The 22,606-nt window shown below is 44.6% G+C and overlaps 1 protein-coding gene across 1 annotated transcript; it reads left to right on the top strand.

Annotated features, from left to right (window-relative positions):
- Positions 1-4,840: 4,840 nt before the first annotated feature.
- On the top strand, positions 4,841-21,676 carry ALDOB (aldolase, fructose-bisphosphate B). The gene is made up of 9 exons (XM_081176811.1): positions 4,841-4,998; positions 13,615-13,731; positions 14,449-14,660; positions 16,795-16,849; positions 18,028-18,188; positions 18,331-18,414; positions 19,276-19,450; positions 20,714-20,913; positions 21,101-21,676. The coding sequence occupies exons 2-9, from the start codon at positions 13,620-13,622 to the stop codon at positions 21,194-21,196; spliced, it is 1,095 nt and encodes a 364-aa protein (XP_081032937.1). The 5' UTR covers positions 4,841-4,998; positions 13,615-13,619; the 3' UTR covers positions 21,197-21,676.
- The last annotated feature ends 930 nt before the right edge of the window (positions 21,677-22,606 follow it).

Genomic DNA, 22,606 nt, shown 5'->3' with positions numbered 1-22,606 from the left:
TGGATAAGATACAAAGACCTATTGGAAAATAAAACCCCTAGATGGGTGTCACCAGTGGAGGCTAAAGCAGTGAAGAAACTCAATATGGAGGTCGGATGGCCGAAGTATTGGGAAATTTTAGAACAGGATGGAGACAAGTTCAAACTACAAAGTCAGGAGAAATTGAAGCACAAAGTAGAAAATTGGTTTCAATATCGCCAAATAATGGAATTTTTTAAACAGGATAGGAAAATCGGTTTCCAAGTGGAGAAATCAAAACTAGAGACCGAATTGCTAGAACCCAATACTAAGAATTTATCTAGAATGTATAACTTGCTGTTGAAATGGAACACACAGGATGAAACAGTTAAATCTGCTATGATTAAGTGGGCGCAGGATGTTGGACACAACATTATGTCAGATGACTGGGAATGGTTATGGAACACCGGTATCAAATTTACGGCATGTAATGCCTTAAAGGAAAACATTATGAAAATGGTATACAGGTGGTACATGACCCCAGTCAAGCTGGCAAAAATCTACCATTTGCCCGATAATAAATGTTGGAAATGTAAAGAGACTGAAGGTACTTTTTATCACCTTTGGTGGACATGCCCGAAGATAAAGGCCTTCTGGGAAATGATCTATAATGAAATGAAAAAGGTACTTAAATGTACATTTTCTAAAAAACCAGAGGCCTTTCTCTTGGGCATTGTCGGCCAATTGGTGACAAAGAAAGATAGAAATTTCTTTATGTATGCCACAACAGCAGCAAGAATACTCATCGCAAAGTATTGGAAGACACAAGATTTACCTACTCTGGAAGAATGGCAGATGAAAGTGATGGACTATATGACACTGGCTGAGATGACAGGCAGAATCCGTGACCAACGCAAAGAGATGGTGGAAGAAGAATGGAAAAAATTTAAAAGCTATCTTAAGGACTATTATAAACTTAACGAATGTTAAAATGTTGTGGTTGCTAGAAGTAACAGGGTACAGGGATACAAGGTTAGACAATAAAGGAGGACTAAGACGACAGAGATTAGAAAGTAACAACTGGGAGTTGCTAGTTCAAATATGGACACTGGGATGCGGAGAGGGGGGGTATGGGGAAGTCCAAGAAAAGAGGTTTATGAAAATATCTTTGAAATTATTTTGTATGTTTGTTTTGTTTTGTGTTTGTTTGTTTTTCTTAAAAATGCTGTAAAACCAATAAAAATTTATTAAAAAAAACAAAACAAAATTCTTAGGCAGAGGCATTGTACGCCAACATGGGAGTGTTTGAGAGTGCCAAGAAACATGTGTTGGTGACTCATGGTTTAAACCAATACTCACCAAATAGGCAGAACCGTGTATGCTTTGTAGGAAAGCATTTAAAATTTAGGTGCCAGATTCACCACTGAGAAAAATTGAACTCAGCCGCATAATTAAGAAAATTTAGATCTACGCAAACTTTACCATTTTGCATAATTTATTCTGGTTGTGCTAGACGTAGAAAAAAGGATACAGTTATGCAGGACACTGAAGTCGAAACCCTAGCCATCAGGAATTTTGCCATCTCTTTAAGTTGCATGCATATCTAAATTGCTACAAGGGCAAGAAGGTGGGCTGTTTTTAAATACAGTGGAACCTTGGTTCTCGAACTTAATCCGTTCTGGAATTCCGTTTGACTCCCGAAACATTCGAAAACCAAGGTGCAGCTTCTGATTGGCGCAGGCGCCCCGGAAACAATGTTCAATAAGTTGGAGTTCTTGTTATTAAATATACCAAGAAAAAAGCACACCAAGAACTCTCGCCAATATAAGTTTCAATAATGGGAGTGGTCCCTACTCGCAAATCAATAGTCAATTGTAACAAAAACTAATCCATTCAAAAGTATGTATTCTGACAAGGATTACAAACTCAAGATACACGTTGATCTACCCACACTTAGCTGATGAAGGTGAATACGGTACATCGAAACAGGGCCCTGTCCTGGCTTCTGATCCTTAATTGACTTCTGACTTCTGCTCAGTGATTGAAACTAAGATCTTCACGTCAAATCTGACTATGGACTAACATGAACTTACCTCTGTTCATAAACTCTTATCTCTAATTCTGTAACGAATTAATTGTGTTATACATATCCTTATGAGTTTGAGTTTGTAATCTCTGTTTGAGTTTGTAATCTCAATTTGAGTTTGTAATCCTTGTCAGAATACATACTTTTGAATGGATTAGTTTTTGCCCCGGAAACAATAGTTGACAGCTGCATCAGACGTTCGGCTTCCGAAAAATGTTCAAAAACTGTAATACTTCTGGGTTTTTGGCGTTCGGGAGCGATTTGTTCGTCAAATAAGCCGTCCGAGAACTAAGGTTCCACTGTAATAATCCCTCCCTGAAATTCCACACCCAGTGCCATATTCTGCAGGTTTCCTGCACTCCCAGAGAATTGCAGTGACCATGCAACATGTCTTCTTGGACTTGAATACACAGAAGCGTCTTTAAAGATGAAAGTATCATTTTGATTGTGAAATGGCTGTTTACACCTGAGATGGAACAGACACGCCCACATCTCTTCAATAACTTGCTGGTTTAATTGCATATTAAAGGATATAAGGCACAATCAGCCACAGTTAAGCATGTTCACAGTCCGCTAATTCCATGTGGAAGATGAAACACATGATTAAATGGTGTCCCCATCCCGCCATGTTTTTAGATGCTTTGGTAGTTTTATCTTTTGTGTGTTTGTTGCGCTGGGCTCTTCTTGGAGGAAGATTTGGATATAAATCTAATAAATAAAAGTCTTTGTAGACAGGAATGAATAAACATTGCTGTTTCTTTCATGTCACTTGAAGCCAGCAGTTCACATGACAGCTGAAAGTTCTGCCTCTTGACTTAGCATGGGGAGAGAACCATCAGTGTTCTAGCAAACATTGCATCTCTCGATGGAAATGGGGTCTAATGTTCAAGGCCACTGAGCACTTAGGCTGTGTTTGAGAACAGGCTGGCTAAACAATCTCCAGGGCTCCTGGCTGTCCAGTGAATTGCAAATAATCAATGGGAGCTGCTTGTAGCGCAGAGAAGCCTTGCAGAAAATAAAAGCCCTTATGCAATAGCTACACTGTTTTAACAAAACTCTTGTTAGAGATCCAAATATATTTTCTCCACCTGTTGTGAGTGAATTGCATTTCCCCAAAATGTGCATGTATTTCACTAAATGAGCATGCACTGGGAAGTGCCAATTAATTGTGCGATTTTACACATCACAAGTCACAATAGTGTTGTTGTTGTTATTTATTTGATTTGACTTCTTGCTTGCCCTTCACTATACAGTCCTACACTGTTACAAAACAACAACAACAACCCTAAATTCCTCTCTGCTTAGGCAAAGAGTCTTTCCTGAGACCGGCTAGAGGGGCTGGGAGCTGGGGGCACTGTTATACAGTGGTCCCGCTCCTTCCTCCTGGGCCATGTCCAGAAAGTGGTGTTGGGGGATGAGTGTTCAGACCCCTGGGCTCTCACTTGTGGGATGCCTCAGGGTTCCGTCCTCTCCCCCATGCTTTTTAACATCTATATGAAGCTGCTGGGAGAGATCATCAGGGGGTTTGGGCTGGGTGTTCATCAGTATGCCCCGTGGAATGCCCTCCCATCAGATGTCAAGGAAATAAACAAGGAAACCAACAGGCATCCCTGTTTAGGGAAGTTTTTAAAGTTTGATGTTTTATTCTGTTTTTAATCTGTTGGGAGCTGCCCTGAGTGGCTGCGGAAACCCAGGCAGATGGGAGGGGTATAAATAAATTACTGTTGTTGTTGTTGTTTAAGCAAAACTACTCTTTGGAAGTTTAAAACAATGTTCTCTGGGAAGAGGAATTGACTGTAAAACCATTCAGGTTGTTGTAGTTCTGTGTGAGGAACAGGGGTCTCCTAGCAATTCTCAGCACGTTTAAAAGCCACAGCTCCCATAATTCTTTAGAGGAAGCCATGACTCTTTAAATGGGATGTGGGTGGTGCTGTGGGTTAAACCACAGAGCCTAGGACTTGCTGATCAGAAGGTCGGCGGTTCAAAACCCCATGACGGGGTGAGCCCCCATTGCTTGGTCCCTGCTCCAGCCAACCTAGCAGTTCGAAAGCACGTCAAAGTGCAAGTAGATAAATAGATACCCCTCTGGTGGGAAGGTAAATGGCGTTTCCGTGCGCTGCTCTGGTTCACCAGAAGCGGCTTCATCATGCTGGCCACATGACCCGGAAGCTGTACACCAGCTCCCTCGGCCAATAAAGCGAGATGAGCGCCACAACCCCAGAGTCAGCCACTACTGGACCTAATGGTCAGGGGTCCCTTTACCTTTATGACTCTTTAAATTGGTATCACGGGGCTTTAAATCTATAGTGTGCATGTGGCCTATGACATTACCTGGGTTTGTTGAAAAATTAAAAACAGCTTCACTGGAAATGCATCATTCCTTTGCCTCTTTTCATTCTGGCCATCTGTCCAGAGAGGAAAAAAATCCCACCAAGGCTTGTCAAAATAGTACCCTACGCAACCTTCTACAGAGAAGTTTCATGCTAATGCATAAATAGAACAGCCTTTTGAAATGACCTGTATACAAACATGTACCTAGGAGCAGAATTTTAAAAGGCTGCAGTTAGGAATATGCATGCTTGAATTCAGGGGGCTTGGCTTTTTAGTCATGATAGTGCTGTCAGCCTCCTTGCGAAAACTCAGCCTGCTAATGCCTGTATGTTACATCCTATAGGAAGGAAGGCTCTGTTTGCACATGAAAGGGGGGGCACATTTTATTGGCTGAGCTCTGTCACTGTTCAGTAGCCAATCAGAGCTGCTGAGCATTTGCACCTCTCCAACCAGCTTGAAGAAGAGGAAGAGAAGGGGGAGGAAAAATAAACTAGGAGAAAAGTTAACTAGTAACTGACATAGGAAGGTATAAATTGTTGCAGAGTTACAGAGTTCGACCTGTTTGGCTGTAGCCACCTCACCAACAGGAATTTCTGGCAGAGGCAGAGACAACCATCCAAACGGTGCGTGCGAATGAACGTTATACATGTTCTGAAAAGTTTATGGAAGAGTGAGGTAGAGAGTGGTGTGTATGTGTGCATGAGAGAAGCTTGGGTTTTATCACTGGATAATTGTATGCTTATGTTTCCTCTCTCTACCTTATCACAGAAAACCCTTGAGCAAAGATTGCATTTTGTTGCTAGAAGCAACACAAAGGAAGTGTGTCGCTTTCGTTGCAAGTTGTCCAGCTGTTGCTTTTTAACCAGTGAATATTTCTTTCAGAAGGTTTCGTGCAGCCTTGATATTGACTTTTAAAATGACAATAGTAATAATCATTCCATGCAAGGGCTTTCTACCATAGGCAACAATTGTGTGCAGTACAGAATGAGTGACATGGTATTAGGAGGAACTGTTATAATAACTGGGGGTGAATTTCTCCTGACTAGAGTTCGGGTCATGCTTCGTATGAGCAAAGTGGTCTGTCCACATGTAAGACGTCTGCCGAGGGTATCTCTACCATTCATAGGGACCCTTCTTCCCCAAGGCACAAATTTTGTACAAAAATAGAGGTTTCACAGCTTAAAGGATGTCAAGGAGGTGGCACTGGGCTCCGGCAGTACCTTCCTCGCTTTCAACCCCCCTTTGTGCAAATTTCAACATTTCCAGCTTGTTATCTTGATCAGTGACTGCAGAAAGCTTCTTTTACAATCTGGGGCCCTGCCAGCGAGAACCAAATGCTTGCAAGCTCATTTCATCAGTTGCAAACAACATGCGTTGCTGCCTTAGGCAACTGGGATTGCTGCTAAGTCCCAAACACACCCACCTTTCCTTTCTGCTTTGATCCACACTCAGCGCCTGGAACCTTCTGCTTTCGTAAGTATCTTCATGTCCCGCAAAAAGGAGGCGTGTTGTCACCCAAATTCACTCCAGGATTGTTGCAGAAACCAAAGGTGCTGCCCAGACTCCCCTTCATAATTGTTGGCGACTCTCCATCCATGCAGAAGACCTTACCACAGCCAAGTCAAATGTAGATACGATACGATAATCTTCATTGTCATTGTCCCATACAGAACAACGAAATTGAAAAAAATCTATGTCAGACATTCAAAACCAACAAGCCAGCTATCCCAGCCCCCTAAAAACTCTGTATTAAATACAATATACTCCCATAGGGACTACCTTACACTGCATTTAAAACCAAAATCGCCTTTGGATAGAAACTATCTCAGATGGCTAGTCCTAGTCTTTATAACACTGTACCTTCTTCCAGAAGGCAGAAGCTGAAAGATATCATTTCCAGGGTGTGCACTAAGATGGGGGAATCTGTGACCACCCAATACTGCTAGACTACAACTCCCATCATCCTTGAGCATTGGCCATGCTGGCTGGGGCTGATGGGGCCTGGAGTACAACAGCTTCAGATTCCCCATTGCCTGCCTGCCCACTAGCTAAGCATGGCAAAGGTGCTTTTTGAAACGGTGTCGATAACTTGCTTGACGTACACTAGAGTTATGCAATACAGCAAAAGGAAAAAAAAACACCTCTGCAAGAAAAGCTTCAAAAGAACAGTGGTGTGAGATTTATTTTATTGTTTGCAAAAATCTTCCCCTCATACCCCTCCCCCAGTGAAAACTGAAAGGATGCAGACCCTCCCAAGTGTCCCTGTTTTCCAGGGACAGTCCCAGATTTACTGAAGCCATCCCACTTTCTGATTCGATCCCAGAATGTCCTGCTTTGCCTTAAGATATCCATGTTTACATTGGAGAAATGTTGGAGGGTATGAAGTCATGCGACCCCCGAGCCAAGGAGATAAGTAACTAGACATCTGAAGGCAGCTCTGTATAGGGAAGTTTTCAAATGTTTTATTATGTTTTTATATATGTTGGAAGCCGCCCAGAGTGGCTGGGACAACTGAGTCAGGGACATTATTATTATCATTATCATTATCATTATTATATACAACATCCATATTTTCATCAGGGAAATGTTGGAGGGTATGAAGGATGCCCCTGGAGTTTGAATTTATACACATTTCCCGAGATCTGTGAATGTATTCACAATGGACACAGGAGCAGTAAAGGAAGTGAAAGTGTCTGTGTGTGTGTGTGTGTGTGTGTGTGTGTGTGTGTGTGTGTGTGTGTGAGAGAGAGAGAGAGAGAGAGAGAGAGAGAGAGAGAGGCAAAAAAGGATTTGGCAAAAAAGAAGTGGTAAGCATTCCCTGGACTGCACCACTTCAAGCTGCAGAGGTGGGGTTCCAGGTAACACAATTTGTGCATACTACAGCAGCAGTTCTTTTAAAATGCAGCAATTATGCCATGGTGGAGGCTGCTAGGAAGAAGCTTTCAGTTTTCCAGCTGTGGTGCAAAGGCCACCATTTGAATATCCATTGCACCTCAAAAATTGGACCAGAAACAATCCCAGGGTCAGCTTCAGAATGTGGCACATGGGTCAGGCAGCACAATTGAGCAGTGAATCACATGGCTGCATTCGCTCCAGAAATATCGGGAAAGGATGCAGCCGTTCTGCCCATGATCATCCTTTTATACCCTACACGATGCCTTTAAATGTCAACAAACTAGCTTTGAAAGCTCAGTGTTATGCGTGAGATCATTTTTGCCTTCATATTTCTGCCATATAACTCAATCACATGCATCGTTCTAGCTGTGGGAGTGGCAGCAAGTAATGTAAGCCTTTAGGAAAAGTAAATACAGTAGCAAAGGTCATACAATTCTACCTCTTGCTACAGGGTTTACACTGGAGGGATGAAGGGGGTCTTAAAGATGGGACACCCAGGTCACCTAGAATATGGGATCACAGAATTGTAGAGTTGGAAGGGACCCTGAGGGTCATTTAGTCCAACCCCCTGCAGGAATCTCAGCTAAAGTATCCATGACTGATGGCCATCCAACCTCTGCTTAAAAACCTCCAAGGAAGGAAAGACCACAACTAAATAGGAAAACTCTTTCTTCTGCTGATACAGAATAAGCATGTGAAGCTTAAAAAGAGGTCTATAGGTCAGCTATTTGTGCTTTGAATGTATGCTGTGATTGCACCCTTAAACAAAACCCACATTTAAGGAATCCCTAATTATGAGGGTGGGGGATGCGGGTTGCGCTGTGCATAAAACCACAGTGCCTAGGACTTGCCGATCGTATGGTCGGTGGTTCGAATCTCCGTGGCGGGGTGAGCTCCCGTCTTTCAGTCCCAGCTCCTGCCCACCTAGCACTTCGAAAGCACCCTTAAAGTGCAAGTAGATAAATAGCGGGAAGGTAAACGGCGTTCCGTGTGCTGTGCTGGTGCAGGCTCGCCAGAGCAGCGATGTCACACTGGCCATGTGACCCGGAAGTGTCTGCGGACGGCGCCGGCTCCCAGCCTCTAGAGATGAGCGCACAACCCTAGAGTCTGTCAAGACTGGCCTGTACGGGCAGGGGTACCTTTACCTTTACCTTAATTACGAGGGATGTCCAGAAATTAAGCAAGGTCAGATACTGCGCTTGATCCTCTCAGACTCCCAAATTTGGAGGTCAAGTTGTGTGACTTAGCCAGGAATCCCCCCCACCAGCCCCCTGCAAAAATTTTAAGAACTGTAGTTTGCACTCTCACAGAACTACAATTTCCAGCACCTTTAACAAACTACTGTTCTTAGGACTTTTTAAGTGTGTGTGCTGTGCATGTAGCCGAAATCTTAAGGTGGTTTGCCAGTTGTTGTTTTTTAAGGGAAAGATGGCAGTTTTAGCAGTTATGTGCAAGGGTTTGGGTTAGAAAATCCTGGGAGAGATTGCAGAACTGTATGTCCACACAAACTGCCACAACACCGCCTCCTTTTAAGGTGACCTGAAAAATGAGGATGTGCCAAGAATTTTGAAATCTCCCCTTTCTTATTCCCTCAAACTCCTGTACTTTGGTCCCCGGTCAGTTGCAACATTAACAGAAGGCAACCTTTGTGCTGATATTAGTAGATATTTTGATCTACTGTGGTTTTTTCTGCTTCCCTAAGCAGGGGCCTGGGGAATGGCCAAATTCCAGCACTATTGACAATTCATGTCAATGTCCTGTTGTACCTTTGCCAGGGACTTGAATGAGGCAAACAGCCTTGTTTGCTTAAAATGCCTCTGACGTCTCTAAATTCGGGACGTCCCGTGAAACGACGCTGCCTTTTCTAGTATTGAACTTTTTGTGTTTGGGGAAACATTGATTTTAAAGCAGACATAATCATCAGCAGTTATATATGAGACCTGACCCCTAATGGAGAAAAAAAGCCATTTGGGAAATGAACAACTGAAGCAAAAACCTGTTGTGTTGTGAATGACAATCTTAGAAATAACCAGGGTGACTCGCTTTGTTAGATGGGCTGTCTCCTGGGGGGGGGGGGGAAAGCACTGTGATCCTTGCTTATTCTCAACTGGGTCTCCATCTTCATTGGGGGGGGGGTGGAATCCAAGTCCTCATGACTCTAAAGATTAATTACCTTGAAAGCCCAAAGGAACTGTGAAGAGTAGCAGGTCTTAGGTCAGTGATAGTGAACCTTTTAGAGACTAAGAGCCCAAACTGCAACCCAAAACCCACTGATTTATCGCAAAGTGCCAAGACGGCAATTTAACCTGTATATCTCATTTTTTTTCCCTGTGTGTTTCACGTTTCTTCTTTATGACTGCTGTTGTAATAAATAATCCTTCATAAAAGTTATTGTGTTACATTCTTCATTAAATTATCTTTCCATTGATATATAATTTTATGGTATAACTCAGTGGGGTTTTTTCTTAAAAAATGTTTAGGGGTACACTCATTTTGACTCAAGAAAATCACCACTGGTGGGGGGCAGGGGGAGACAGCGGCGTAGCGTGGGTTGTCAGCACCCGGGGCAAGGCAAGTAATTTGCGCCCCCTAACCCAGGGCAAGGCAAGTAATTTGCACCCCCTAACCCCTAACCTGCCGCCGCTGCCAGCTTCTTCTTGCTGCTGCCTGGTCTGGTCTGGTGTGGTTCTCTCCCGGGCTCAGCGCTGCGCTGGGCGGCCGCTGCACTGTCCCTCCCCCAGATAGTCTTTCACTCTCTCTCCGCACCGCACGCCTGGCACCCACCCCCTCCACAGTGGGCGGCGACCCAGCGGCTCGGATCGGATTCGCACAGCCAGCACTGCAGTGAGAGAGAGTGAGTGAGCCAGGTAGGGGCAGAGAGCTGTGAGTGCAAGCGCGCCCCCCAGATGTTGCGCCCGGTGCGGCCGGCCCCCCCCTGCACCCCCCACGCTACGCCACTGGGGGGAGATAAATACAGTTCAAATTGGGGGAAAGAAATGCAGTTCAAATTGGGGGTGGGGAATAGAGTGGTACCTCCATTTTCAAAGAGCTTAGTTCTCAAACTACTTGGAAGCTACAGTCCTGCTGGGGTGACAGCGTGCCATAGGTTCACCACCACTGTCTTAGGTGTTACTGGCAAGGAACTGAGCTCCCTGTGATGGAAGCCCAGGCAGTGTGTATGGAGGTCCTGGGATGCCCAGATGACAAGACCCCTTCTCGGACTCACTGACGGGGGTCCAAAGGAAAGCAGAGCAATATATCTGACACCAGCTTGACTGCAGGAGTTGCTGGACGGAGGGGTACAATGCGCTATCCTCAGTGCTTTTTTTTCTTTAAAAAATGTTTAGGGGTACTCTCATTTTCCTACTCATATTGAAATACTGCCCCTCAATGAGGCAAAACTTAGATTCACAAAATGTTTAGGGGTATGCGTACCCCTGCATCCCCCCAGAAAAAAAAGCATGGACTATCCTACTGTCTTAGGGACTCCACTCTGGATTTCTGTAGGGTTTACTCCCGAAGGTATCCAGGGGCATCTTACCCATAGAGGTTAGTGGTGCAGGGTGCCAGGGCACCACGTTCTGGAGGGCACCAGGGAAGAGGCGGAGGCTGGATGCGGTGCCTCCCGGCATCAGCTTGTTGCCCTCGCCTGCCTCTGCCATGCCGCGCCGAAGCAGCGCTGCACCCGGAGCCTCCGTCTGCCATGGCCACCGTGGCACAAAATGGCCAGCTGAGCTGGGAGGTGCCACATCCAGCCCCCGCCTCTTTCCCGCTGGAGGAGCCGCCCTCCAGCCACTGCCCGCCTCCTCCAGCCCCGCCAGCAGCGCCGTCCTCCCTAAAAAAAGGTTGACAACTCTGGAGAACGGTGTGTGTGTGTGTGTGTGCGTGCGCCAGAGGGAGCTGTGCACCACGGCGCCGGATATGTTTAAGACGGCCCTGAAGGTATCTGACAAGGCAGTGGAGGTTTAGAGTCAGAGTTTTCCATTTCCTAGATGGGCTACCTTTCCAGGTTGATGAGCCTCACCTGCTCCCCGCTTTCCCTCCACATCACGTACAGAAACTCCCTTAAAAGTTTCTAAAAGGTGGAGGTTGACCAAGCAAGCAAGCAAGCAAAGCAGAACAGTGAACTGCAATCCAGGCAAGGTTTTAGGGATTGCTGTGCCCCTGTGTGTTGCAGCGGCTAAATGATGCAACTCTACCTTGACTTGCAAACCCCTTTCTGCAGTTTCAGGTGTTGTCCACAAGATAGCAGTTTAGACTCAAAGCATCTTGCATTACAGTTAGGCCTAACATATCCACGTGAAACCCAGATATCCCTCCTCTTCCTATAAACCTGAAAACCTGAATACCTGGGAAAGAGTGAAAAGCAGTAGCAAAAAGTAGCAAAACAGGCCAGGCGAAAGAAGGGGACTTGTTAGCATTAGGGCAAAGCCCTTGCTGCGTGGAAGATCAAATAGTTACCTAGAAACAAACATTCTAATCTACGCAGATAAGTTTGCTGAGACTGCAGTTAAAGGTGCACAGCTTGGTGTTCTGCTCAACCTGTGGCCTCCCTGAGCACAAAACTACATGTCTCCTGTAGCTAAAGGTAAAGGGACCCCTGACCGTTAGGTCCAGTTGCGGACGACTCTGGGGTTTTGGCGCTCATCTCGCTTTATTGGCCGAGGGAGCAGGCGTACAGCTTCCGGGTCATGTGGCCAGCATGACTAAGCCGCTTCTGGCGAACCAGAGCAGTGCACGGAAATGCCGTTTACCTTCCCGCCGGAGTGGTACCTATTTATCTACTTGCACTTTGTGCTTTCGAACTGCTAGGTTGGCAGGAGCAGGGACCAAGCAACAGGAGCTCACCCCGTCACGGGGATTTGAACCACTGACCTTGTGATCAGCAAGCCTTAGGCTCTGTGGTTTAACCCACAGCACCACTAGTGTCCCTTTTCTCCTGCAGCTAGGGATGACCAAATCTAATTCATGCTAGTTGGGACCTATGGGAGCTGGAAGATGGCAGCATCTGGAAGGCCACAGACTCCCCATCCTTGCTCTGATGAAACTTACATCCTTGGAGGCTGGTTTTGGCTGAAGAAGAAGAGGAGGAGGAGGAAGGTAGCACCAGAAAAAAGATGCAAAATGGTAGTAATAGTTGTTGGTGGGGAAAAAATGCACTATCTGGATCCCAGCACAACCTAAAACGGACTTCAACAGAAGCAGCATTTTACATTTTGGCTAGGTGGACTTAAAAACAAAAAACAACAACTTGTATTTTGCTTTGCTTTGTTTTATTAAACTAGCTATATGTTAGAGAGGATGGAATCAGATAAGACAGAACCTTAAAATGCAATTATATTTGTTGCGCAATTGGCTTTTCTTGAATTGGAATATAACTGCTGTGTAACAAATGTAACTTTCTATGTGGAAAAAAGAATATATATATATATATATATATATATATATATATATATTTGCTTTCGTAGATTTTCACGGGTACAGGAATGTAGGTTTTGGTGTCTTCGGGTGTCTTCCCGTGTAAGAGTTGGGGTGTCTAGGCGACGTTTCGACGAGGTCTCACTCGTCATCTTCAGGCTGGTGCTTTCGGCTTCTTGTTACTGGAACAGAGCAGGATCTCAGTGTTTGAGTTCCTATAAATACTGTTGAGGGGGTGTGGTGCAGAGAAGAAGTTCCCAGGTTATTGTGCCTTTTCTTCTTTTGTTCTTTAATTACTTGGGGGATATCTTGAGCACTCAAGATATCCCCCAAGTAATTAAAGAACAAAAGAAGAAAAGGCACAATAACCTGGGAACTTCTTCTCTGCACCACACCCCCTCAACAGTATTTATAGGAACTCAAACACTGAGATCCTGCTCTGTTCCAGTAACAAGAAGCCGAAAGCACCAGCCTGAAGATGACGAGTGAGACCTCGTCGAAACGTCGCCTAGACACCCCAACTCTTACACGGGAAGACACCCGAAGACACCAAAACCTATATATATATATATATATATACACACACACACACACACACACACACTGGCTATATGTTTGGGCTGCCATATTTCAAAAAGTAAAAGCCAGGACACCCAAAAATTGCTGAGTTCTTTTTAGGAAGACCCCAAAATTGTTGAGCTCTTTTATACAAAAAACACGAAAGCGCCACCTTTCAGAAATTCCCCCTGGACATCAGTTCCACCTTTTGATATACTGGTAAAATGCCCTCTTATTGTTCTGCTATTTAAAACATAGCATCGTCTGGTCCTATCTTGTGTGGCATCCAGAATGCAAAACAAAACATCAAATGGTTAAAAACATTGGCTTGGACTGTTTTCTAACCTGGGATTATGGTTTGTTTTCAGCCATCATGACCCATCAGTTTCCAGCCCTATCTCCGGAACAGAAGAAAGCCCTCTCAGACACAGCTCAGAGGATCGTGGCCACAGGCAAAGGAATCCTGGCCGCAGATGAATCTGTTGGTGAGTTTTTAAATCATTAGTCAGTAAGACTTGTTTTAAATCACTAGTCAGTAAGTCTTTCTTTCTTTCTTTCTTTCTTTCTTTCTTTCTTTCTTTCTTTCTTTCATTTGCAGACTCATTCTTGCTGGTATAATCTTAAAATTTACAACCAGGAGAAGGTTTCGTTTCTGGAATAATAAATTTTCAGAGTAGTTTTACAGTTATGTCAAAAATTACAGATTTGGTTATACTATTAGAAACACATACACAGATAATTATGAAATTATTGTGAGGTTTAATAAGTTAACTGTTTATATTTAGACAACTTTTTTGCTGTACTTCGTTGGAAGGAGAAAAATGATCATTTCCTTAATAACATATGAACAATTTATTTAACTAGAGCAATAACATTATAGCATATGTATCCATGTTTGTTAACTGATGAGGTTAAAGGGTTTTTTTTTTTTTTAAAAAAAAAACTTAGACCGAGTTTTAGCACACATGAAAAACTTAAAACAAATCCTTATTTCCTGAAGAATAGCCTTTGGACTATAATGGAACTTAAATAGAAAACTATCTTTAGAAAGCTTTTTCCTCCAAAAGCATTTTATTTTTAAAAATCTGATTTAAATTTTAAAAATCTGATTTAAATTTTAAAAAAATCTGATTTTTTATTTTAATTTTTTGAAATAATTGATTTTTATCCACCCTGCTTTGCTATTTGGTGGCTTTTCACAGGTACTATGGGTAACCGGCTGCAGCGCATCAAAGTGGAGAACACCGAAGAGAACCGTCGGGCCTTCCGAGACATCCTCTTCTCTTCCGACGCCTCCATCAATCAGCAGATAGGGGGTGTCATTTTTTTCCACGAGACCCTCTATCAGAAGGACAACACTGGCAAGCTCTTCCCAACTGTCATCAAGGACAAGGGCATCGTGGTTGGAATCAAGGTGAATATCTTGTCCACATAAAAAAATTCCTTCCAGTAGCACCTTAAAGACCAACTAAGTTAGTTCTTGGTATGAGCTTTCGTGTGCATGCACACTTCTTCAGATACACATGCACACGAAGAAGTGTGCATGCACACGAAAGCTCATACCAAGAACTAACTTAGTTGGTCTTTAAGGTGCTACTGGAAGGAATTTGTTTATTTTGACTATGGCAGACCAACACGGCTACCTATCTACTATCTTGTCCACAGTTAACTGTACGAAGGCTGAGAGGTCCGACCAGTGTCTTCACACTGGAGAGCCAGTGTGGTGTAGTGGTTAAGAGTAGCAGTCTTGTAATCTGGTGAACCGGGTTCGATTCCCCGCTCCTCCGCATGCAGCTGCTGGGTGACCTTGGGCTAGTCACACTTCTCTGAAGTCTCTCAGCCTCACTCACCTCACAGAGTGTTTGTTGTGGGGGAGGAAGGAAAAGGAGATTGTTAGCCGCTTTGAGACGCCTTCGGGTAGTGATAAAGTGGGATATCAAATCCAAACTCTTCTTCTTCTTCTTCTTCACCTCCGATTTCACCTGTCTCTGCACCTTGGGGGCTGCCTCTCTCCACATGAACCAAACCGGACACTGTGTCCCGTCATCTGAGACCTTTCTCCATGTGCCCTCTCTGGGTTCAGCGAGCGGCAACATGAGAACGAGCTTTTTCGGTGTTGGCTCCTCCGCTTGTAGAATGCTCTCCCCAGGAAAGCATGCCTGGAGTCATCCCGATCTGTTGCTTTGCACCAGGCAAAACCTTTCTATTCACCCAGCACTGAATTGGGAAGGTTGCAAGTTGTGCCTGTGGCCTCTTTGTTGTGCTCATTCTTTTAAGTGGGGTAGGTAGGATGTCACAGAGATGTCAGTTAGAAGGGACCCCAACGGTCATCTAGTCCAAACCCCCTTCAATGCAGGAATCTTTCACCCAAATTTGGGTTCAAATCCATGACCCTGAGATGAAGAGTCTCGTGCTCTACCAACTGAAATAGGTATCTTTTTTCCCCTATCTACCAACTGAGCTATGCCAGTTTAGGGTGTGTGTGTGTGTGTGTGTGTGTGTGTGTGTGTGTGTGTGTGAACACAATTTAGGTCTTGTTTTACTGCTGTTCTTAGTCTTTAAGGCTTTTTTCTATTTTTATCATTACACTTTGGTGTAAAAAGCAACTTACTGTTTTTATAGCAAGGGCTCGTGGTAGCTCTATTCATTATTATTATTATTATTATTATTATTATTATTATTATTTACATTCATATACCCCCTTTAACTTCCAAGGATCTCAAGGTGCTGTCCATGGCTCTGCACAACAACCCTGTGAGGCAGGTTAGGCTAAGAGATGGTGATGGAACCAAGGTTAGCCAGTGAGCTTCATGGCTGAGCGGGGATTCGAACCCTGCTCTCCCAGGTTCTAGTCCAGCACTCTAACCATTACGCCACACTGGCTATGAAAGCAGGGATAGTGTGGCATATAGGAGAGTATTTGGTGTTAACACCTTCCGAGTCATTTGTTAGTGCTATGTAGACAGAAGAACATAGGTTATGCAGTGATGTAGGTCAGGCTCCCTCAGACTCGGCCCTCCAGATGTTTTGGCCTACAACTTCCATGATCCGTAGCTAGCAGGACCAGTGGTCAGGGATGATGGGAATTGTAGTCTCAAAACATTTGGCGGGCCGAGGTTGAGGAAGCCTGATATAGATCATATAAATCAGGTGTGGGAAACCTTTGTCCCTGCTGGCGTTGTTGAGCTACACCAGGCATAGGCAAACTCGGCCCTCCAGATGTTTTGGGACTACAACTCCCATCATCCCTGACCACTGGTCCTGTTAGCTAGGGATGATGGGAGTTGTAGTCCCAAAACATCTGGAGGGCTGAATTTGCCTATGCCTGAGCTACACCTTCCACCTGCCCAGGCAAGCATGGCTAATGGCCAGCGATGGTGGTAGTGGTAGTTTAGCAACATCTGGAGCCCCAGAGGTTTCCCGTACCTGACATTGATCAAGCACATACCAGTGCATTGCATGTATCAACCAATCTACAGCTTAGATGCAATGGCCCTGTACAGTCAATCTGGGAACGTTTTGCTAATGCTTGTGTTAAACTTCCACAGCTGGACAAAGGCACAGCTCCATTGGCAGGAACGAATGGAGAAACCACCATTCAAGGTGAGATATTTATTTCCTCTGAACCCTGAAATATGAGAGAGCGCGTCAGTTCCAAACAGAATTTGTTAAAAATTCTGTTGATACCACATCTGTTGGCCCAGGATACCTGAAGGAGCATCTCCATCCCCATCGTTCAGCCCGGACACTGAGGTCCAACTCTAAAGACCTTCTGGCGGTTCCCTACCTGCAGGAAGTGAGGTTACAGGGAACCAGGCAGAGGGCCTTCTTGGTAGTGGTGCCAGCCGTGTGAAATGCCCTCCCTTCAGATGTCAAGGAAATAAATAACTATCTGGCTTTTAGAAGACATCTGAAGGCAGTCCTGTTTAGGGAAGTTTTTAATGTTTCATGTTTTATTCTGTTTAATATTCTGTTGGGAGCTGCCCAGAGAGGCTGGGGAAACCCAGCCAGATGCGTGGGGTATAAATAATAAATTATTATTATTGGCATTAATAGGATAAGTACGGTAACTATACAACTTTCCAAAGACATCTGAAGGCAGCCCTGCATTAGGAAGTTTTAAATGTTTGATGTTTTATCGTGTTTTTAAAATTCTGTTGGAAGCTGCCCAGAGTGGCTAGGGAAACCCAGCTAGATGGGTGGGGTATAAATAATAATCATAATATTTCATAAAATGTAGACACTGCTTGATTGTGTAAAAATGAAACTCCCTCAAAGCGGCTTGCAAAATGATAAAACCATAACACCAGGGGGGAAATTACGAGAAGTTAAAATTCTGATTAAAATGCACGCTACTTAAAATGCAGCCTTCTACCCTTGGGATAAAGTAAAGGGTAAAGGGACCCCTGACCATTAGGTCCAGTCGTGGCCGACTCTGGGGTTGTGGCACTCATCTTGCTTTGCAGGCCAAGGGAGCCGGTGTACAGCTTCCGGGTCATGTGGCCAGCATGACTAAGCCGCTTCTGGCAAACCAGAGCAGCACACGGAAACACCGTTTACCTTCCCACCGGAGCGGTACCTATTTATCTACTTGCACTTTGACGTGCTTTCGAACTGCTAGGTTGGCAGGAGCAGGGACCGAACAATAGGAGCTCACCCCGTTGCGGGGATTCGAAACGCCAACCTTCTGATCGGCAAGTCCTAGGCTCTGTGGTTTAGACCACAGCGCCACCCGCAAATCTTGAAAAAGGCCCCATCTTTTTTCTCTTTTTTGCCTTCAGGTTTGGATGGCCTTGCTGAGCGCTGTGCCCAGTATAAGAAGGATGGAGCTGACTTTGGCAAGTGGCGTGCTGTGTTGAAAATTACAGATACGACCCCCTCCACTCTTGCCATCCAGGAGAACGCTAATACACTGGCACGTTATGCCAGTATCTGCCAACAGGTATACCCTCTCAATAACTCAGTGTTTTCCTGGCAGCTTGGTGGTGGGAGGGTGTGGCAGCTTTTGGGAACCTTTCCCTATGGATATGAACTTAGAACCTAGTTCATCTAGATGCCCATTACATTTTCACTTGAATCTTCAGCATGGACTAGTGCCCATCGTGGAGCCTGAGATCCTGCCTGATGGAGACCATGACCTCCAACGGTGCCAGTACGTGACAGAAAAGGTAAGGGTGGCATCAGAAGCTCGCCATGTTCCTGCACCTCAACGATAATGTCAGGAGAAGGTTGGCAAGAAGTAACACTGTATTAGTGAAGCTTCAAGGAAACACAGCCTAGTGAGCGCAGCAACTCATCCCAGTAGATCTTGCCCCTACGAGGCAGTGGCGAGGACCAAAGGTCTCTGCCATCCCACAGCTCCTCCTCCCTAAGGTCCTTCCCAAGCGATCTGAGACTCCATTGCCTTGTCTGTCTTTGCTCTGTCCTTTTCATACCTCTTCTAGTTCTGGGAGACCAGGGGAGAGGGGAGCTGGTCACAGCAGGATTCACAGCATTCTTGCCGCTGTTGTGGCATATAAAAATATCCTTCTTTTATCGCTTGGGATATCTGGAGTTAGTAAGCCCAAAAGAAATGCTTCCGACTGTTTAACAAACGTTTGTCCAAACATTTTCTTTTCAGTTCTTCATAGATACTATCCCAAAGGTTTCTGATTTTCTTACACCCCCACCACATATGCAACATTGTTCCTTCTGCACGCTTACACTTCCAACATTTATTTGAGTTTGTTTTATACAACTTTGCTAGTTTACTAGGTGTCAGATACCACCAACCTCAGCCCTCCAGATGTTTTTGGCCTGCAACTCCCATGATCCCTAGCTAGCAGGAACAGTGGTTAGGGATGATGGGAATTGTAGTCTCAAAACATCTGGAGGGCCGAGGTTGAGGAAGCCTGCTGTAGAGTAACTCTGCTTAGAGGTAGTAATCCTGTGCACCCTTACTTTGGAGTGCACCCATTTGAATAAAGTAGGACTAATTCTACACATGTATACTCAAACATGTTTCACCCCAACTTCTTCTCGTGTCCCAGGTGCTGGCTGCTGTGTACAAGGCCTTGAACGACCACCATGTCTACCTGGAAGGAACATTGCTGAAGCCCAACATGGTGACTGCGGGGCATTCTTGTCCCAAGAAGTACACCCCCGAAGAGGTGGCCATGGCCACAGTGACAGCTCTCCATCGCACCGTCCCATCGGCTGTTCCAGGTCATTCTCCAGCTCTTGCGATCTGTCAGGGTTTTCTTTAAGGATGCGTCTTGGCCTCCCCGATCTGCTCTTTACTTGATTTACAGATGTGTGTCCATTGCATTTGATTTGCAAGAATGCTTTTGGTCAAGTTGCTGGCTGCCAATCGACCAGACATGTGAAGAGACTCTGTAGAATAGCATCTGTCACATCCACAGCGTACACTGAAAACACTTTTAAAGCACATGGCTTCCACCTAAGAACTGTAGTTTGTTAAGGGTGCTGGGAATCTTTGGTAAGCTATGGTTCCCAGGGTTCTTTGGGGGAAGCCATAGGCTTTAAAAGGATGGCACTGATCATTTGACATTGAATAACGCAAATGTTCTGTCTATTGACAAAGGGCTTTATTAGCTCAGCCTCATAGGCAAGCCACCAAATAATAATAATAATAATAATAATTTATTATTTATACCCCACCCATCTGGCTGAGTTTCCCCAGCCACTCTGGGGAGCTCCCAATCGAGTGTTAAAAACAGTACAGCATTGAATTTCAGGGCTGCCTTCAGATGTCTTTTAAAGATAAGATAGCTGCTTATTTCCTTCACATTTGAAGGGAGGGCATTCCACAGGGCGGGTGCCACTACTGAGAAGGCCCTCTGTCTGGTTCCCTATAACCTCACTTCTCGCAATGAGGGAACCACCAGAAGGCCCTCAGAGCTGGACCTCTGTGTCTGGGCTGAACGATGGGGGTGGAGACGCTCCTTCAGGTATACAGGGCCGAGGCTGTTTATCCTACAAGTCATGTTCAATCAGAGGAATGTCATTGTTAAAATGAAAAATCGGAAGAATCTCTGTCTCTTTTCTATTTCCTCTTGAAAGCTCTTTTCTATTTCTTTTTTCTTATCCCCCCTTCTCTCTTTCTTGTTATGTTTTTAACTTACCGTATTTTTGCTCTATAAGACTCACTTTTTCCCTCCTAAAAAGTAAGGGAAAATGTGTGTGCGTCTTATGGAGTGAATGCAGGCTGCGCAGCTATCCCAGAAGCCAGAACAGCAAGAGGGATTGCTGCTTTCACTGCACAGCGATCCCTCTTGCTGTTCTGGCTTCTGAGATTCAGAATATTTTTTTTCTTGTTTTCTTCTTCCAAAAACTAGGTGCGTCTTGTGGTCTGGTGCGTCTTATAGAGCGAAAAATATGGTACTTAGATTAATGTTGGGCAAAAACATCTTGGCAAATTAAGTCTTCAGTCTTTATGGTAATCTTGCGTTCTGATTCCAACTGCAGGCATCTGCTTCCTTTCTGGGGGCCAAAGCGAGGAGGAGGCTTCCGTCAACCTCAATGCCATCAATCTCTGCCCTCTGCCTAAACCTTGGAAGCTGACTTTCTCCTACGGGCGGGCCTTGCAAGCATCGGCTCTGGCTGCCTGGTCTGGGAAGCCTGAGAACAAGAAGGCTGCCCAGGAGGCCTTCTGCAAACGTGCAAAGGTAAGAGGGGGGAAAGGTAAGAAAGAAAGAAAGAAAGAAAGAAGTAATAGATTTTAATTGTGTATGGACTAGTACTCAGTCTCCATTGTTTCTAAAAAAAATAATTGGGTTTACATAGCTATGGTGTTTGGTTGTCTCCCCCCCTTTTTTATTAAAAAAATTGACCAGCTGTTATTTTTATTTCCAGATAAATAGCTTAGCCTGCAGAGGTCAATACACCACCTCTGGGAAGACCGGCGGAGCAGCCACCCAGTCACTTTTCACTGCCAGTTACACATACTAATTCAGAAAATGGTGCAGCTAGCTTGCCCCTCTTTGCAGCTGGCAGGAGATCCAAAGGGAAAACATCTCACATTACATCCCCATCAGAAGCGGCAAATAAACGGAGTGGAATAAAAGGTCCCACTGCACACTTCTAATCCTTCAGCACAAAGTTAAAATAACTTCACTGCATCTACACATTCCAAAATAACTTGACAGGTTTTATGGATCCATCCTTCACTGACTTTAATCCTCTCCTTGGACAGCTGGTTTTTTTTTTTTTAAAAAAAAAGATGTCTCCCATAGCCAACTGGGGAGCTGGATACAGCCCCCTTTTTTTTCTCCACCCCTGATAACATTGCCAGCTGAGACAGAACAACAGACAAGAGAGAGAGAACATGAAACACACTCTTTAATCCATAATGTCTTCGATGTATAAACTGTGAATCAATTTCCTGTCAAAGTGAAAAGATTAAAAGAAATAAAAATTGATAAACTTTAACTGTGTATTTCCATTTATTTGCCCTCTCATGGTATTTTTGTCGTGGCATGTCAACTATTCCTTTTTAGAGTGTTTCCAGGTGATCTGTACATTGAGCAGTATTCCTGCTTTGTTTGCAGGCAAATTAGATTGATTTACTTAATTAGCATTGTGACATTAACATGTGAGAGTGCTGGAGGTGAAATAGTTAAACAGGTTACCCAATCAGAACCCAGGGGGGTGGAGTCAGAGGGACTATAAAACCAGCTCTGGGAGGGGTGAAGGGAGGAGTTTGTTGGGAGGTTGGTTGGAGTGGAAGTGAATTGGGATAGAGTCTGTCTGTAGGTTGAGTTAGTGTAGTGAAATAAGCTGAGTCAGGAACAGTTAGGAGCTAGGAAAACAAGTAAATATCTGAGAGGTGGTTTAGTGAGTGAGAGCAGGTAGTGGAAGTTACAGGTCTGGATACGCACCCCATGATTGTAATTGACTGACACCGTTTATGAAACCACACGCTTGTTAAACTGCAATAAATAAACAGAAGTTTATGTTCCAATTTAACCCTGACTGGACTCAGTATTCAACCAGGTAGGGCCTGTGTAGTGGCAGCGAGAAATAAAGTGGTGGCACAGGGATCAATAGACGGTGAAATGTCTGGGGACCCTGTGGGATCATCACAAGCATTCCCTCTGATTTGCATGTGGAGGGATTAAATGACATTGCATCAAAGCAAGGGTTAGCCCAAACTTTTGGGCATGTTTCCCATCACTTATTGAAGAAGTCCCAACTATAATTGTGCAACTGGTATGCAATTGACTTCCAGGCTCTTGCTATATTCGAGCGGGAGTTAGAAAAAGAGAGCTCTTTTTAGGGAGCCAGTATTCACAAGCCCCAAGCACTTGGCAGTGCTGCTTTGAAACCAATTGAAAGTGAGGCCAGCATGGCATGTCTTGC

Source organism: Podarcis bocagei (genome assembly GCF_964188305.1).
Source record: "Podarcis bocagei genome assembly, chromosome: 17".
NCBI classification, from domain to species: Eukaryota; Metazoa; Chordata; class Lepidosauria; order Squamata; family Lacertidae; genus Podarcis; species Podarcis bocagei.
This window is presented reverse-complemented; position numbering and strand designations above follow the sequence as displayed.